The following is an 18,679-nucleotide window of genomic DNA, read 5'->3' as shown; positions in this document are numbered from 1 at the left end:
AATTGTTAAAAATGTGTATTAAAAAATAAAAAATATGTTTAATTTTTCATAGAAATTGTTATATTATTTATTATTATGAAGTCGGAAATGTGATATATTTTAATGTAGGTTATTCTTCAGCATATTGATATTGTTAGTTGTAGCGTTTTTAATAAATTAATGATTAAAATTATTTCTTTTATTTTATGTAAAAACACTCTTTTACACAAAACTTTAGAAAACAAGCTATTGTACAGAAAAACAGAATCGAATATTGTTGTATGGATGATAAACTACTGCATTGGCAGGCTTAATGCCTAACTGCATTCCCTACCTACCAACATGTAAAGGTTTAATTTTAAATAAAACACGATTTTTATAACAAAACTATATTCCAACAACTATAAGTAACATTTCATTTAACTAAAAACAAATTCACTTATTTGTAAAAAAATAATATGACTTCTTCAGACAGAAAATTTAAATTTATCCTAGGTATATTTTACTAATTTAACAGAATGTATATTTTACTAAAATAGACTAGCCATGTTGTGTTCTACTCGGATATGGTGGGTCCACGCTTCGATATCTTGAAAATCCTGGAAAATAAAAAATAATTATGATTAATTTCTAATATTTTAGTCTCTGGTCGCGTGGAGGCAAACGTAAGACTGCTCGATGGACCGACGACATCAAAAAGTTAGTGGCTGAATGAAAAAAGCGAGGTCCATAGGTACTTAAGATTTTTCTCCTACCATGTTATTCTGATTAATTTCGTTGCGGGTCCAAGGACAGTTCAACTTTCCCTAGGGACAAACTTGACCTTCACTGGTTGGGTTGGCGGTCAAGCTGTAGATCCTGGCTACACAAGAGTTGCAGTGGGAACGAGAGGTGGGAATAGTCCTATAACTCATGACTATGAGCCTCCTCCACTATAGTGGAGGGTTTTGCCATAATCCCCACGCTTGGCAGGCGGGTTGGAGATCGCAGTTTAAAAGATTGATGTTTTTCAGAGAGCGCTGCTGCCCGTTCTCTGTTTGATGTGTAGTCCCTAAGTCGCCTCTTACGACACCCGCGGGAAGAGTATGGGTTGGTGACAAATGTATTCTACTCTGCCGTCACCACACTGCTTATCTGTCGGTGCTATAACCAGAGTACAAATGAGTAGGTCATCTTCATAGAAACGCACCGAACGCGGTTTGTATGTGAGCGCGCCAATACGTATGCGGCGCGCACGCACACACTGACAAAATTTAGCGGGGTGTTGCGCCGCATACGTATTGGCGCGCTCACATACAAACCGCGCTCGGTGCGTTTCTATGAAGATGACCTACTCATTTGTATTTGCTATAACTCACCTGAGGACAATAATGGCACGGCAAGTTATGGTGCTGGTGTCCTTCCACGTGTTCCCTGAACTTGTCTTCGTTAAGGAACCCCATGCCGCAGCTGTCGCATATCCAAGCCTCTGGAGAATCTTCGCCAGTCGGCTCCTGTTTGAGTTTCTTCGGTTCGCGGGGCTCGAAGTATGGACACGCTGGAATATCATCAGTTATTTAAGGACGTTGCACATTAACGCCCAGACGGGGCAGAAAAGTTCTCGAGTGGCGACCACGGGCTGGAAGACGTAGCGTGGCTAGGTGGACCGACGATCTGGTAAAGGTCGCGGGAGGAGCCTGGATGCGGTGCGCTGCCCACATCATTCATTGTGGAAAACCTTGGGGGAGGCCTTTGTCCAGCAGTGGACGTCATTTGGCTGAAACGAACGAACCTTAACGCCCGTATACACAAACATTACTATGAGGTCTCCCTAGCGCACAGGATGACACACGAACAAATCACAGAGCTCTTTTCAACGCCGTGCGTTCGATTTGCTGCTTCACTTAAGCATCTATCGTTTGTGAATACGGGCGTTGTTCAACTCGGAAAGGGATCGTAACCGTATCAACTCTAGGCGGTCAGTATTCTTTGTATGAAACTCCAAGCAACGCACGGATAAGTGTGCGCACCGTAACGAAAGGCGATACTATGTTGATCCCTTTCCGAGTTGGTAAGTCTGCTATAGTCTGGTCTGTGAGCACGTAGAATTTTGTCCAATGACCCTAAGCTGCCCATCCTTATCGCTCGCGCGTAATTATATTGCTGTCGCGACTGTGCGATCGGCGCCCGCAGTGAGTGTGCGCGCGCGACAGCAACACAGACCGGGCTTTAGAACTTGTCTTCTCAGATATGAAAACTAGGTCTGAGCCTCTGAGGGTCAGGAATAAGTAATAGTACCAAGGGTCAGGACCTAGGTTTTAAATTTTTAATACATATTGTGCAAGTATGGATTCTATAGGCATAGATCAGCAGGTCTGACCTACGCCCTTTCAAGAGAAATCTTGTTTCTGTGATGAAAGTCACAAACAATGCTAAGCTAGTTGCATGGACTAGTAAACGAAACGGACGGAAGTTAAAAGAAACGGAAAAATTCAAATAGAACCGCGAGTCAGTGGATATCCAACGCCATCTGTTGGTATAATAGATAAACGCAGGACGCTGAAGTAAATTTTATCATTTTTAGTACAAAATGTATGTAATAAATAAAAACATCATATTTTTTTGCTATTGGAAACAGAAAAATAATTTATTATTTTGTATTGATAACGAGTAAGAAACTTTTTAGATCCAAATGCAGATGTCAGCACTGATCCTATCGAGCAATAATGAACTTGTTTGAACAGATAAAAAAAGAACAAAGATGAGTTTAAAAAAAAATAGCAATTTGTATTGCACAAATCCCAACTAATATTATAAATGCGAAAGTAACTCTGTCTGTCTGTCTGTCTGTTACGCTTTCCCGCTTAAACCTCGCAACCGATTTTGATGAAATTTGGCATAGAGATAGTTTGAGTCCCGGGAAAGAACATAGGATAGTTTTTATCCCGGTTTTTGAAACAGGGACGCGCGCGATAAAGTTTTTCTGTGACAGACAAAATTCCACGCGGGCGAAGCCGCGGGCGGAAAGCTAGTTACTAATAATCCCGTTAGCCCCTCGTGTTAAGCGAAATAAGCTTATGTTACGAGTGGACTCACCACAATCAATAGTCAAGCAAGCGGTGGGATTCGAACCCGCGTTCCTCGGATCTCGTCGGCCGAGTCGGCCAGTCCGACCACTTCACCGTCATCACCGTTGCGCGTTGGTTGGGCTATCGTGGCGTGGGTTTTAATTTATTGTTTTGACAACAGATGGCGTTATATGTCTCCTAGCTTTCGATTTCATTTGATTTTTTCCGCGCCTTCATATAGCTACAGACGCTTAGCTGTAAACTAAGCCCCCACCCATCTCACCTTATTTGACCAAACTATTCCTTGGAAAAGTGAGGCCAAATACTTAGGTGTCACCCTCGACCAGAGATTAACGTTCGCTCCGCACCTCAGACGCGTCTTGAGCCGTGCAAACCACTACATCCGCCGACTCTACCACCTAGTTGGAAGGAAAAGTAAATTGTCACTTAGAAATAAGTTGACAATTTACAAAACCTGCATCCGTCCAGTGTTGACTTACGCCAGTCCGGTGTTTGCTCACACTTCCTGCACAGACCTTAAGAAATTCCAGACCCTCCAAAATAAATTCTTACGCCGAGCCGCGGACGCCCCGTGGTTCGTGCGTAATACGAATCTCCATAGAGATTTCGAGATCCCATCGATTGATCACTTTATGAAAGAAGCCTCTCGCCGCTACTTTGATAAAGCNAAAAAAAAAAAAAAAAAAAAAAAAAAAACTGTAAACTAAGCCAGTGCCTGGACGCCTATATTGAATAACGCCTACTAAACTAACAATGACAAATCGACAATGCTTGCATGTAGGTTGGTTAGGTATTTGCATCATGCAAAGATGCAGACATGCCTACCTGAATATGCACTGTGTGCCTTATCAACAGCGTTTAGTAGCATAACTCTCTTAATACTTCAGATAGAGAAATACTCAAAGAAAACATTCCTTTATTTTTTAAAAGAAAGAACTGTGTTCAAACATTTCCAAAATGACACCCTGTATTTTTATTGCATCGATCGTTAAGGCATAGTTAGGGTTAAGTATAAAGATGAAATCTCTAAGAAACTTGATAAATCAAATGAAAGGAAAACCGTAATAATATCAATTATTTTAATCATTTACAGAAAATTGTACCTATGCCACGTATGGTGGTGAATTTTTCTAAAAATTCGGAAAACTTTGAATGCAATTCTTTTCAAAAATAAAGGAATATTTCCTTTGAAAAATTTTCTATCTACTTTGTAATTGATTACAAGTAAGAAACTCCTCGATCCAAATGCAGATGGCAGCACTGATCCTATCGATCAATATTGAACTTGTAAACCGATGAGTTTTAATTTATTGTTTTAACAACAGATGGCGTTGTATGTCTCCTAGCTCGCGGTTTCATTTGATTTTTTCCGAAACTTCTTATAGCTACAGACGCTTTGTAAAGGCACGTATTCGTCTATCGAATTGAAACAAGATTTATCTTGAAAGGGTGTTATCCATAAAATTGGTTAACGCCTATAGAACTATCAATAACAAAACAAACCATGCCATTGCACGCACGAGTGTTGGTATTGGGTGGTAACATGCAAACTTTGCAAAGATGTATGCAAATTGCCTACCTCCCAGTAGGTATAATAATACACTGCAATACTGCATTGCATGCCTTTTACTTAGGCCTCAGCCTCGAATTTAGCAGGCAGGGGCGCGGGAGCGAGCAAAGAGCGGGCGGTGCACTCCAAACTAGCGGCGTGGCTTCTTTTGCTCACAATAAATCGAGCGTTAGGAATCTGGGGGCACGGCAGTCGAGCAAAAAAGCGGCACGGCCGTACCATCCTTTTCTCGAAGCAATTCAGGCCATTTTCGACCGCCTGTAACTTCGTTGTGGATAAAACTAGAAGGCTGAATTTTCATTAGCTATGCAGGCATTGTAAAGACACGGTATATTTAAAATTTCATTCAATTTGAATCAGTAGTTTAAGAATTATAACGGGTCAAAGTTATTCTGACTCACTGACTCACCGATCATCAAAACTCTAAGGCACTTCTAGCAGACCTAGAAGCTTCAAATTTGGAATATAAGTAGTGTTTGGTGTATGAATCAAGGAAAAACTAAAATATTTGGGGGCACGGTAGTGCAACTGCCAAGTCGAGTAAAATTTTTCAATTTCGGTCCAGTTTTCTAGATACATAACTGCTGTCTACAAAATACAAAAAGAAATGAGATCCCATCGGTCCATCTGTGTACCTACCTACTTAAGTATAAAAAACCTGCGACCGCTGAGAGTACCTAACTATAAAATAATCTTGACTGGAGGAGGGGGAGCGCGGAATTTTTTGTATGGTCGAAAGGGGGCGCGTCTCAAATAAGTTTGGGAACCAATGTATGCCTTCTATGTATACTCACGCCCGTGGCCCACGTGCGTCTTGTAGAAGGCTAGCGATAAGGATGGGTAGCTTGGGGTCATTGGACGAAATTCTATCTGCTCGGCGACCGGACTTTATCTAGAAAATATCCTTATGCACGCCACTGTAGTGCCTACCTAGAAAACATACTTGTACGCCAGCCACATTTTAATGCCTTCTATGTATACTCAGTGTATGTAAACGCAGCGTGGGTAGTCCACACACAAGGTGGACCGACGACCTGATAAAGGTAGCAGGAAGGCGCTGGATGCAGCCGCTACCAACCGTGCGATGTGGAAGTCATTGGGGGAGGCCTATGTTCAGCAGTGGACGTCCTGTGGCTGAAATGATGAAGATGATGATGATGTATACTCACGTCCGTGGCCCACGTGCGTCTTGTAGAAGGTGACCAGCACGCGGTCCATGGTCTCGGTGACGATCATGTGCGCGGGACACGCCTTGCCCGTCTTGTAGATCTGACGCTTGGGCGCCGGACGCTTGCCTTTACTACTGTTGCTAATATCTTGGTACTATTACTTATTCTGTGCTAAATACAGTTTCTATCTCCATTTTGATCTCCATGTGATATTATTGCTTACCTTGCAAATATACTTATGCATACCAGTGTAGTGTCTATAGATCTTGAAGCCTGCTAATCACGCCCTAGACTGCCTACCTTAAAATATACTACGTACGCCACTGTAATGAGACTAAATTCCGGTCGCCGAGCACATAGAATTTAGTCCAATGACCCCAAGCTACCCATTCTTATCGCTCGCGTGTTATATTACTGTCACGACTGTGCGACCGTCGGCCGCAGTGAGTGTGCGAGCACGACAGAAATATAATTACACGCGAGCGATAAGGATGGGTAGCTTAGGGTCATTGCCTATCTTGGAAAATATACTTATGCACGCCACTGAGTGCCTATCTTGAAGCCTGCTAATCACGCCCTACGGCTACCTTTTCTTTTTTTTTATTTACTATATTTTGACGTTCATAAGTGCCACTTGTGGTCTAAACTGAATATGATTTTGATTTTTTTTTTAATTTCGTCCAATGACCCCAAGCTACCCATTCTTATCGCTCGCGCGTATTATTTACTGTCGCGACGGGCGGCCGCAGTGAGTGAGCGAGCGCGACAGCAATATACGCGCGAGCGATAAGGATGGGTAGCTTGGGGTCATTGGACGAAATTACGCGCGAGCGATAAGGATGGGTAGCTTGGGGTCATTGGACGAAATTACGCGCGAGCGTTAAGGATGGGTAGCTTGGAGTCATTGGACGAAATTCTATCTGCTCGGCGACCGGACTAAGTAAGTATCCTAAAGCAGTATACTCACGTCCGTGGCCCACGTGCGTCTTGTAGAAGGTGACCAGCACGCGGTCCATGGTCTCGGTGACGATCATGTGCGCGGGACACGCCTTGCCCGTCTTGTAGATCTGACGCTCGGGCGCCGGACGCTTGCCTTTACTACTGTTGCTAATATCTTGGTACTATTACTTATTCTGTGCTAAAATACAGTTTCTATCTCCATTTTGATCTCCATGTGACATTATTGCTTACCTTGTAAATATACTTATATGCATGCCAGTGTAGTGTCTTTAGATCTTGAAGCCTGCTAATCAAGCCCAATTGCCTACCTTAAAATATTATATTTACGCACGCTACTGTAATGAGACTAAAGAAAAAGTCCGGTCGCCGAGCACATAGAATTTCGTCCAATGACCCCAAGCTACACATCCTTATCGCTCGCGCGTAATTATTTACTGTCGCGACGGGCGGTCGCAGTGAGTGTGCGAGCGCGACAGTAATATAATTTCGTCCAATGACCCCAAGCTACCCATTCTTATCGCTCGCGCGTATTATTTACTGTCGCGACGGGCGGCCGCAGTGAGTGAGCGAGCGCGACAGCAATATACGCGCGAGCGATAAGGACGGGTAGCTTGGGATCATTGGACGAAATTCTATCTGCTCGGCGACCGGACTAAGTACGTGTCCTAACGCAGTATACTCACGTCCGTGGCCCACGTGCGTCTTGTAGAAGGTGACCAGCACGCGGTCCATGGTCTCGGTGACGATCATGTGCGCGGGACACGCCTTGCCCGTCTTGTAGATCTGACGCTCGGGCGCCGGACGCTTGCCTTTACTAATGTTATATGGTGCGTCCAGACTGGGCAAACGGGCTCGCGCGACACGCTGGTCATCCTGCTCACTCTGCTCTTGAGTGAGCAGGATGCCGAGTTTGCCGCGCGAGCCCGTTCGCCCAGTTTGGACGCACCATTACTGATGCACAGCCATCTCCATGTGACATTATTACTTACCTTGGAAAATATACTTAAGCACGCCACTGAGTGCCTATCTTGGTTGAAGCCTGCTAATCACGCCCTATTGCCTACCTTAAAATATACTTACGCACGCCACTGCAATGAGACTAAATTCCGGTCGCCGAGCAGATAGAATTTCGTCCAATGACCCCAAGCTACCCATCCTTATCGCTCACGCGTAATTATATTGCTGTCGCGACTGTGCGACGGGCGGCCGCAGTGAGTGTGCGAGCGCGACAGTAATATAATTTCGTCCAATGACCCCAAGCTACCCATTCTTATCGCTCGCGCGTATTATTTACTGTCGCGACGGGCGGCCGCAGTGAGTGAGCGAGCGCGACAGCAATATACGCGCGAGCGATAAGGATGGGTAGCTTGGGGTCATTGGACGAAATTCTATCTGTTCGGCGACCGGACTTTCTAACGAACTATACTCACGCCCGTGGCCCACGTGCGTCTTGTAGAAGGTGACCAGCACGCGGTCCATGGTCTCGGTGACGATCATGTGCGCGGGACACGCCTTGCCCGTCTTGTAGATCTGACGCTCGGGCGCCGGACGCTTGCCTTTACTATTGTTACTGACACAGCCATTTCCATGTGACATTATTGCTTACCTTGTAAATATACTTGAGTGCCTGTCCTGAAGCTAGAATCACGCCCTACTGTCTACCTTAATTAATATACTTACGCATGCCACTGTAATGAGACTAAAGTCCCGTCGCCGAGCAGATAGAATTTCGTCTAATGACCCCAAGCTATCCATCCTTATCGCTCGCGTGTTATTATTTACTGTCGCGACGGGCGGTCGCAGTGAGTGTGCGAGCGCGACAGTAATATAATTTCGTCCAATGACCCCAAGCTACCCATTCTTATCGCTCGCGCGTATTATTTACTGTCGCGACGGGCGGCCGCAGTGAGTGAGCGAGCGCGACAGCAATATACGCGCGAGCGATAAGGATGGGTAGCTTGGGGTCATTTGGACGAAATTCTATCTGCTCGGCGACCGGACTAAGTACGTGTCCTAACGCAGTATACTCACGTCCGTGGCCCACGTGCGTCTTGTAGAAGGTGACCAGCACGCGGTCCATGGTCTCGGTGACGATCATGTGCGCGGGACACGCCTTGCCCGTCTTGTAGATCTGACGCTCGGGCGCCGGACGCTTGCCTTTACTACTGTTGCTAATATCTTGGTACTATTACTTATTCTGTGCTAAATACAGTTTCTATCTCCATTTTGATCTCCATGTGATATTATTGCTTACCTTGCAAATATACTTATGCATACCAGTGTAGTGTCTATAGATCTTGAAGCCTGCTAATCACGCCCTAGACTGCCTACCTTAAAATATACTACGTACGCCACTGTAATGAGACTAAATTCCGGTCGCCGAGCACATAGAATTTAGTCCAATGACCCCAAGCTACCCATTCTTATCGCTCGCGTGTTATATTACTGTCACGACTGTGCGACCGTCGGCCGCAGTGAGTGTGCGAGCACGACAGAAATATAATTACACGCGAGCGATAAGGATGGGTAGCTTAGGGTCATTGCCTATCTTGGAAAATATACTTATGCACGCCACTGAGTGCCTATCTTGAAGCCTGCTAATCACGCCCTACGGCTACCTTTTCTTTTTTTTTTATTTACTATATTTTGACGTTCATAAGTGCCACTTGTGGTCTAAACTGAATATGATTTTGATTTTTTTTTTAATTTCGTCCAATGACCCCAAGCTACCCATTCTTATCGCTCGCGCGTATTATTTACTGTCGCGACGGGCGGCCGCAGTGAGTGAGCGAGCGCGACAGCAATATACGCGCGAGCGATAAGGATGGGTAGCTTGGGGTCATTGGACGAAATTCTATCTGCTCGGCGACCGGGCTTTCTAAACGCAGTATACTCACGTCCGTGGCCCACGTGCGTCTTGTAGAAGGTGACCAGCACGCGGTCCATGGTCTCGGTGACGATCATGTGCGCGGGACACGCCTTGCCCGTCTTGTAGATCTGCCGCTCGGGCGCCGGACGCTTGCCTTTACCCTATGGAGAGATGGGGCGAAGTGTTATTTTATACATATAGGGTGGAATTTTGTAATGCCACCTGGAGGGAATTTAATTTAGAGTAGGTGCACACCGTTGATTTCTAGTTGGCCCGATTTTAAATTGTATGAAGAATCGGCCAAATCGAATCGGCGTAGTGTGCCCACTCCCATACATGCCCATACTGATCAACTGCCCGAGTAAACTAGACAACGGTGTGCGCCTACTCTTAATTTGATTTGAGGTATCCGATTTTTTTTCGAAAATTCACCACCATACCTACCATACAATTTTCTGCAAATAATTAAAATACTTTAGGATTTCATGGTTTTCCTTTCACAAGACTTGATTTATGAAGTTTGTGTTAGAGCATCCTTCATTTAAGCATAACGATCGCTGCAATAAAAATACAGGATGTAATTTTTAATAGATTTTAGCTGATTCGATTTCTGGGTGTGGCAAGCAAATTTTTGGCAATCTTAGAATGCAGTTCTATTTCTGTTCAAAAACAAAGGAATGTTTTCTTTGAGTAAAATTTTCTATCTAGAATATTAAGAGTACTTTCCTTTCAGGTGGCATTACAAAATTCCATCCTGTTTAAAGCACTATTTATTATTTAATGAGTAGTACATAGATGGACTTCTTGGCGGGAATCTGAAGCGTCATGTTAGCGGTTTTGTTTTATTTCCTCAAATTCGTGTGTGGGCGACTATTAATGTGTGATAATGGTGGATTATTAACCATTGAGTGTTCGTGAACGTGCATGAGTGTGGGCAAGTGAAGCAAAACAGTGCATCGTGATTCTTCTGGTTCTCTCAAGTTGTCCATAGGAGGTCTCAGTAAAGCACCACAACTTTACTGAGACTCAAAGGGTGGGAAGGGGTATCATCTATCATCCTTCATTATATCATTACTAAACTTGATCTCATTTTCTAACTCGAATCACTTATATACTTGAAAATGGCACAAATCAAGTCGACATAGACGTGTATTGCCAACATCATCAAAAAAGAAGAAGAAGAGTACATAGACTTTAATGCTCTGCCTGCTCTGCTATTTTTTAAATTAATACGAAATACACAAAAGAGGAGAGAGTGAGAGAATAAAGAAGAGAGAGAAAGGATAAAGCAAGATATAGAAAAATATATTTAAGAGAGAAAAAAGAGAGGCAGAGAGAGATAGAGAGAGATTTTAAGAGAGAAAAACATGGGAGCGTGCGCCTTCAATCTTTCTGTAAGTAAAGTCGCGACGACTTTGCGATGGGCGGCCGCAGTGAGTGTGCGCGACAGCAATACCTATATTACGAGCGAGCGATAAGGATGGGTAGCTTGGGGTCATTGGACGAAATTCAACGTGCTCGGTGACTGGACTTTAGTGCACCTAAATACTCGTTTTAGTCTGATGATAATGATGATGATGATCACCTGGTACACATAGACGCCGGACTGGCTGCACATGTAATGGGAACGGACTCCCTCTATAGTTTGCTTGCTGGCCGGTGTCTTTCTGAAGCGGTACTTCTACTACGGTGATGATGAATGATGATGATGATCACCTGGTACACATAAACTCCGGATTGGCGGCATATTTAATATTATAATGCGAGCGGATGCCTTATACGGTCTCTTTGCTGCCGTGGTCTGAGGATGATGATGAATGATGATGATCATTTCACTCATAATAAGGACTTCAGACGTCCTCTAGCCTGCTTGTTGGCCGTTGTCTTTCTGAAACTGTACGTCTGGTGTGATGATGATGATGATGATGATGAGGACAGAAGACTTCATAAATATTGCAGGAAGGCGCTGGATGCAGGCCGTTACCAACCGGGCGATGTGGAAATCGTTAGGGGAGACCTAGTTATTTTCGGCAGTGGGCGTCCTATGGCTGAAATGATGATGATGATGATGATCACCTGGTATACATAGACGCCGGACTGGCTGCACATGTAATGGGAACGGACTCCCTCTATAGTTTGCTTGCTGGCCGTTGTCTTTCTGAAGCTGTAGGTATGATGATGATGATGATGATGATGATGATGATGATCACCTGGTACACATAGACGCCGGACTGGCTGCACATGTAATGGGAGCGGACTCCTTCTATAGTTTGCTTGCTGGCTGTTGTCTTTCTGAAGCGGTACTTGGTCTCTTCTTGAATAGCGCTCTTGAATAGCATGAAATCTGAAAAAGAAATAGAATTAGCTGGTTGGGGGAGTGATGATGACCTAACTTAACATGTAGCTTTAGAACAAAGTTTTTGAAGATGCACTACTTACGACTAATGTACGACGTTATTTATAATATCTTTATTTTTTTATTTATATCTTGGTATAATAACTGTTTGAAAAGTTCTCTAAGCGTTCTGTTCCGATACCTTGTTCTGATCGATGGAATCTTAGTCCATTAATGCCCGTTTCCACCATCAATCCCTAATTCTTAAGTGACCCCTATGGTAACACATAACAGGTATTTTGTTTTCAGAGGGATCATTTAAAATTTAGGGATTGATGATGAAAAAAACGGGCATCAGACCATTAAGTATCTTTGAAAACTAAATAAATAATAATAATAAACTAAATAAATAATAATTCACGGTTCATGAGATACAGCCTGGTGACAGGCAGAAGGTTGGAGTCTTAGTAAGTTTTTACACTTTATGCCTCGGAACCTTAAAAATATGTCCAAAACTCACCATCCATAGAGTAGAACTCCAACTCTTCTACTTGTTCGAACACTCTATGCGCGTGTAATAAATGCGCGCTGAAGTGCGAACCGTAGCTCACCCGCTCGTCGCATAGTGGACAAATGAACGCTTTGCGCTTCTCTACCTGATGGACAGACGACATGAAAGTGAAGTACCGCTTTTCTACATGAAGAAAGTACCTAACGGTTTTCTATTTGATGGACCGAACCGACGAAGATCAGACCAGTGAATGCATGGGCGTACCCAGCTTCTGGCCTAGAGGGGAACAAGTAATACCCAGCTTCTGGCCTAGGACGGGACTAGACATACCCAGCTTCTGGCCTAGAGGGGAACAAGTAATACCCAGCTTCTGGCCTAGGAGGGGACTAGACATACCCAGCTTCTGGCCTAGGAGGGGAACAAGTCAAACCCAGCTTCTGGCCTAGGAGGGGACTAGCCATACCCAGCTTCTGGCCTAAAGGGGACTAGCCATACCCAGCTTCTGGCCTAGGAGGGGACTAGCCATGCCCAGCTTCTGGCCTAGGAGGGGACTAGACATACCCAGCTTCTGGCCTAGGAGGGGACTAGACATACCCAGCTTCTGGCCTAGGAGGGGACGAGACATACCCAGTTTCTGGCCTAGGAGGGAACAAGTCATACCCAGTTTCTGGCCTAGGAGGGAACAAGTCATGCCCAGCTTCTGACAAGATAAACGACACAAACCTCAAATCCATGTGCCTTCCACAAATGCTTGTTCAGTATCTGCTTCTGGCTGAAGTCTCGGTTGCAGAGGTGGCACTTCTTGCGTTCGCGCGTCGTCAGCTTGGGGGTTTGGTCGTTGCACAGTTTCACTGGGGATTGGATGGGATAGTGACACACAAGTGACGCGACTGTGACGTGATTGTGACGCGACTGTAACGCGATTGCGACGAGACTGTAACGCGACTTTAGTGCAGCGAGTCAGCGTTCTTGTAGCAAATTGAAATCATCTCGATTTTTCGAGGGTTAGAGCAGTTAACTCGACCGGGTTGTATGTGCCAGGAAATGTCGCGTCGTGCTTATATCGCGTCGCGTTCACGTCGATTGTGTGCCACAGGCTTTAAAGGTTACACAGGAGTTGCAGCGACGAGGTGGGAAGTGGGAACGGTACCGTTAAGCTAAGGTTGTTCTGGAATTTGATTTGAATCACGTTACGCTTAAAGGACATAGCATACTTATCAACCTGGAAAGAGATACACACCGTATCGCCTTTCGCAGCGGGGTCGCCGTTACGGTGCGGATAAGTGTGCGTTGCAGTAAGTACGGAGTTTCATACGAAGGAAGAATACTGCAGACCGCTTCAACGGTTACGATCCGTTTCCGGGTTAGTAAGTGTGCTTCGTCCTTTACATAATGGTGCGTCCACACTGGGCGAATGGGCTCGCGCGGCAAACTCGACATCCTGCTCACTCAAGAGCAGGGTGAGCAGGATGACTAGCGTGCCGCGCGAGCCCGTTCGCCCAGTGTGGACGCACCATAACGTTACGTTTAAATCGGTACTTACGTCCATGCTTCATCCGTAGATGCGTGAAGCAAGCCTTCTTGCTATTATAGATGTTATCGCAAAAGTGGCACGGGTACTTCCTACCCTCGATTTCAGACTTGATTCCGTGACACCTGCAAGCATGAGGTATAGATGACCCACGCTGAACTGTCCCATCAAACTCAATGACAGGGGGGCGCTACCATCGTTCAACTATATGGTTTCCAACATGGCAAAAATCTGAACAAGCGATCCGGTATTGACGGTGGCGCCCCACTGTCAATGTCATGCATAGGACAGTTCAGTATTTTGGAACTATATCATCATCAGGTCATTTAATTTTAGTCTTCATTGCTGGAGCACGATCCCTTTAATTTACCAGAGGTAAATGGAGGACAGAAGAGAGAGAGAGAGAGAATATTGAGAGAACGAGGAGAGAAGAGAGTGTATAGAGAGAGAAAGGGAGAGAGATCGAGGACACAATAAAGCGAGCGAGGTGAAAATAGAGTAGGTAGAGCCAGGCCTGTTCATCTCCGCGAGTTTACATCGAAAACAAAACACGCACGATGGCCCACCTACAGGATACTGTTCGACAAGGCCTCACATACGAGCGAACATTGACTCACGCACGCGTATTCTTGTGTATGATGGAAGAAAATAAAGAAAATGGTGTACTAAATACTGTGCACTATTTAACTGCCTTAATAATAATAAAAACACAGAATGTACTTTTTAAGTTGCCTCAAGACACTGAGAGGTAAATAAGTAGTTAATATTATTCATGATAATTCATGCTAAATCATGTATTTCCTCCGCCATTTTCCGCAGTTTGGCACCTCACGTCACATCATTTTACCGAAGTCAGCCCTATAGCTNTATCAATTTACCTGTTTATACCTGGCAACCCGAGAGTTATGACTGGAAAAGAATAGGCAACCTAACGTTTGCATATTCTATGGGCTTCATACTTTCGATTGGTATGGAGTTTGTTTAATAATCAAACCGATGAAATATTTAAAAATAAAACTTTTTTTAATGATTAATTAATCATATCCTGGACTGAAATTTATTAGGCAACCCTTAAGCAATATCATTATTGACATGTTAAATTGAATATAAAATATGTTTCATCAAATAAGCATCTCGGTGAAGGTCCTTGTATAGCGGGATCTTAGACTATAACGTTTGTCAACAAAATGGTGCTTGACTCTTGAGACAGGCTAAACTACACCATATTGTTAATGACATTGAGCATACATTTTTTTAAATACCTTCGCGAAGTGAAACTTCTGTACGTAGTACTTATTATTATTCTGTGGTAGAGCTAGCTAAGAGAGACACAAAAGAGGGGAAAAGAAAGAAACAAGAATGAGAATAAGATCAAGTCTCTTACTTACCTGTCAGCATTGTTCAAGAGAGAGCAAAGAGAGATTTGAGAGGGAGTAGAAAGAAGAGAGAGTCTTACCTGTCAGCGTGTATGCAGTATATGCAGATAGGAGAGAGGAGAGAGAGCCAGGAGAGAATTGAGGGAGAGCACGAAGAGAGAACAAAGGGTGCGAGGCTCAACAAAAAATGAGAGGAGATGGTGAGGATAGAAGAGAAAGTGAATAGAGAAGAGAACGAAAAGAGAGGGCCAGGAGAGAATGGAGCGAGGAGTGCGTTGTCGAAAAATAGCGAACGAGCGATCGAGGATAGAAGAGAATAAATAGCGAGAATCAAATAAAGAGAGAGAGAGAGGATATAGGAGAGAAAAGATCTAGGAGAGAAGAGAGAAGTGAATAGAGAACATAGAAAGCGAGAAGAGAGAGTTTCTCACCTGTCAGCGTGGTCAGTCGGACGCGTCATCAGTACACCGCACAGCGTACATTCTTTTAGCTTCATGCCGGTCCTGGGTTCGATTTCATGCACGCTTCTTATGTTCTCTCCCACCATTTCTGCTGTGGGTAGTTGCAGCTCGCAATATATGCAGATTGGAGGAAGGAGAAAGCGAGGAGAGAGAGCCAGGAGAGAATTGAGAGAGAACACGAGCAAAAATGAGACGAGAGGTTGAGGATAAAAGAGAGAGTGAAGAGAGAAGAGAACGAAAAGAGAGAGCCAGGTGAGAATAGAGCGAGGACTGCCTTGTCGAAAAATAGCGAACGAGCGATCGAGGATAGAAGAGAATAAAGAGCGAGAATCAAATAAAGAGAGAGAGAGAGGATAGGAGAGAAGAGATCTAGAAGAGAAGTGAGGAGAATAGAGAGAGCGGAGAGAGAAAAGCGAGAGAGCTAAGAGAGATGAGAGTGAGCGCGAGGAGAGAGAGTTTCTCACCTGTTAGCGTGGTCAGCAGGACGCGTCATCAGTACACCGCACAGCGTACACTCCCTTAGCTTCATACCGGTCCTGGGTTCGATTTCGTGTGTACTTGCAGTTCGCAGAATATGCAGATTGGAGGAAGGAGAAAGCGAGGAGAGAGAGCCAGGAGAGAATTGAGAGGGCGCGAGGAGAGAACAAAAATGAGAGGAGAAAGGGCGAGGGTAAAAGAAAAAGCGAGGAGAGAAGAGAGAACGAAAAGAGAGGGTCAGGAGAGAATAGAGCGAGGAGTGCGTTGTCGAAAATAGAGCGAAGAGAGATTTAAGAGAGAGAGAGAGCTCACCTGTCGGCGTCGTCAGCTGGGCGCGTCATCAGCACACCGCACAGAGTACACTCTCTCAGCTTCATACCGGTTCTTTCGTGCAAGCTTCTTATGAGTTGTCCCACCATTTCCGCTGTGGGTAGTTGCAGCTCGCAGTATATGCAGATAGGAGAGAGGAAAGAGCGAGCGAAGAGAGCGCCAGGAGAGAATTGAGAGGGCGCGAGGAGAGAACAAAAATGAGAGGAGATGATGAGGATAGAAGAGAGAGCGAGGAGAGAAGAGAGAACGAAAAGAGAGAGCCAGGAGAGAATAGAGCAATGAGTGCATAGTCGAAAAAAGCGAAGAGAGATTTAAGAGAGAGAGAGCTCACCTGTCAGCGTGGTCAGCCGGACGCGTCATCAGTACACCGCACAGCGTACACTCCCTTAGCTTCATGCCAGTCCTGGGTTCGATTTCGTGCACGCTTCTTATGTGTTCCCCCACCATTTCTGCTGTGGGTAGTTGCAGCTCGCAGTATATGCAGATTGTATCGTCTAGCGATTGGATCGCATGCTCATCGTCTATGTCATCTGTGAATGGGTAGTATCACAGAATAATAAATTACTTCGTACACAAGATTCGTTTCTTCTTCAAGATTCTTCAAGATCACACGTATTTTATGTCTAAAGTTCGGTCGCCGAGCAGATAGAACTTCGTACATTGACCCCAAGCTACCCAGTACCCATCCTTATCGCTCGCGCGTAATTAAATTGCTGTCGCGACTGTGCGACGAGCGGCCGCAGTGAGTGTGCGAGAGAGTGCTTGGGGTCATTGGACGAAATTCTATCTGCTCGGCGACCGGACTTTAATCAATATCGTCAACAATATGGTGTAATTTATTTTGTTTGCATTCAAACTTACCATACATGTCATCATCATCGTCATTATCCGTTTTAGACTTGCCCGCACCTTTATCGTCAGGATTGGAGCCGTCTGCTTCTTCGAGTATCGTCTCATCCAAGTATTCCTCGTCTAATGTAAAACAATTTAGGTTTAAAAATTGCAGTTTCGTGTAAAGCCTGGTCCGTGAGCACGTAGAATTTTGTCCAATGACCCCAAGCTACCCATCCTTATCGCTCGTGCGTAATTATATTGCTGTCGCGACTATGCGACGGGCGCCTGCAGTGAGTGTGCGAGGGTGACAGCAACATGATTACGCGCGAGCGATAAGGATGGGTAGCTTGGGGTCATTGGACAAAATTCTACGTGCTCACGGACCAGGCTTTAGCATTTTTATTTTGTGCGCATCCAGGTATTATTATAAAGACATCTGAGTATACTTTTAAGTTAATGTTTTTCTCTTTAAATTTTTAATAAAAAGTAAAAAGAATCACGGCAGAAAGCTGTGATCATACTTAAAAAAACATATTTTATTTGAACAATACCTTTGATACTTTGGAAAACTGCCATATTTTTGGTAGTTTGTTCCTTGAATGCGGCTGCTTTCTCCAAATTCTCGACGCATACGGCGCAAATGTATTTTATATCGTTGGTAACCTGAAATAAATGCTTCAGTAATACCTATTATGCCAAAACTTGATTGATGTTGGTTTGAGTTTAGGAAATAATGAATTGCTAACTTCGCTAAATTAGTAAATAGTTTCGAAGTTAAATTGACGCTAACTACTTTGCGTTTATTATTTTCTTTTTGATAAAATCTGATGACAAGAACCTTGATATCAAAGCAGGTTTCAAACATTTTCGCGTAAGTTTCCTCGTTCTCCGCGTACGCAGCAAACAGGTCGCATAAATCGTTGGTGCTCATGCAACTGATGCAACCTACAAAGTCCTCCTCGTCCATTTTTTATTTTTATTTATTCTTTTCAAAGAAAAGAGGACATTTTCCGAAAATTTTGAATTTTTTCTCCCGCCATTGACAAATGAAGATCGATCTACCACGGCGATAGTGCTGTTATAATCGAGTATATTCTATAATATTTTTTATTTAACGCTAACGAAAAACTATAGAATTTGAGTACCAGTACCAAAATTCTTAAAAGACGTTGGATAAAATTATCTTCGTGATTAAATAAAAACTTTTAA

The 18,679-nt window shown here is 44.2% G+C and overlaps 1 protein-coding gene across 1 annotated transcript; it reads right to left on the bottom strand.

Annotated features, from left to right (window-relative positions):
• Nucleotides 1-494: 494 nt before the first annotated feature.
• LOC114355624 (zinc finger protein 569-like) lies at nucleotides 495-18,496 on the bottom strand. The gene is made up of 11 exons (XM_028308570.1): nucleotides 18,309-18,496; nucleotides 18,022-18,133; nucleotides 17,498-17,608; nucleotides 16,968-17,166; nucleotides 14,005-14,117; nucleotides 13,185-13,312; nucleotides 12,471-12,606; nucleotides 11,826-11,959; nucleotides 9,644-9,776; nucleotides 1,338-1,516; nucleotides 495-578 (listed from the first exon to the last, which is right to left on the bottom strand). The coding sequence occupies exons 1-11, from the start codon at nucleotides 18,435-18,437 to the stop codon at nucleotides 510-512; spliced, it is 1,443 nt and encodes a 480-aa protein (XP_028164371.1). The 5' UTR covers nucleotides 18,438-18,496; the 3' UTR covers nucleotides 495-509.
• Nucleotides 18,497-18,679: the final 183 nt, after the last annotated feature.

The sequence above is a fragment of the Ostrinia furnacalis genome, unplaced genomic scaffold (genome assembly GCF_004193835.3).
Source record: "Ostrinia furnacalis isolate ACB-3 unplaced genomic scaffold, ASM419383v2 OfSCF0207, whole genome shotgun sequence".
NCBI classification, from domain to species: Eukaryota; Metazoa; Arthropoda; class Insecta; order Lepidoptera; family Crambidae; genus Ostrinia; species Ostrinia furnacalis.
The sequence above is the reverse complement of the archived record's forward strand: the minus strand, read 5'-3'. Positions and strand labels throughout refer to the sequence as shown.

What these genes read in the sequence shown, in the direction of transcription:
- LOC114355624 (XM_028308570.1), bottom strand. Translation starts at nt 18,437, where the DNA reads ATGGACGAGGAGGACTTTGTAGGTTGCATCAGTTGCATGAGCACCAAC. An exon ending in AGTTTTCCAAAGTATCAAAG is followed by an intron (nt 17,609 to 18,021) that starts GTATTGTTCAAA and finishes GTTTTACATTAG; the next exon opens with ACGAGGAATACTTGGATGAG. An exon ending in GGAGTTCTACTCTATGGATG is followed by an intron (nt 11,960 to 12,470) that starts GTGAGTTTTGGA and finishes TTTCTTTTTCAG; the next exon opens with ATTTCATGCTATTCAAGAGC.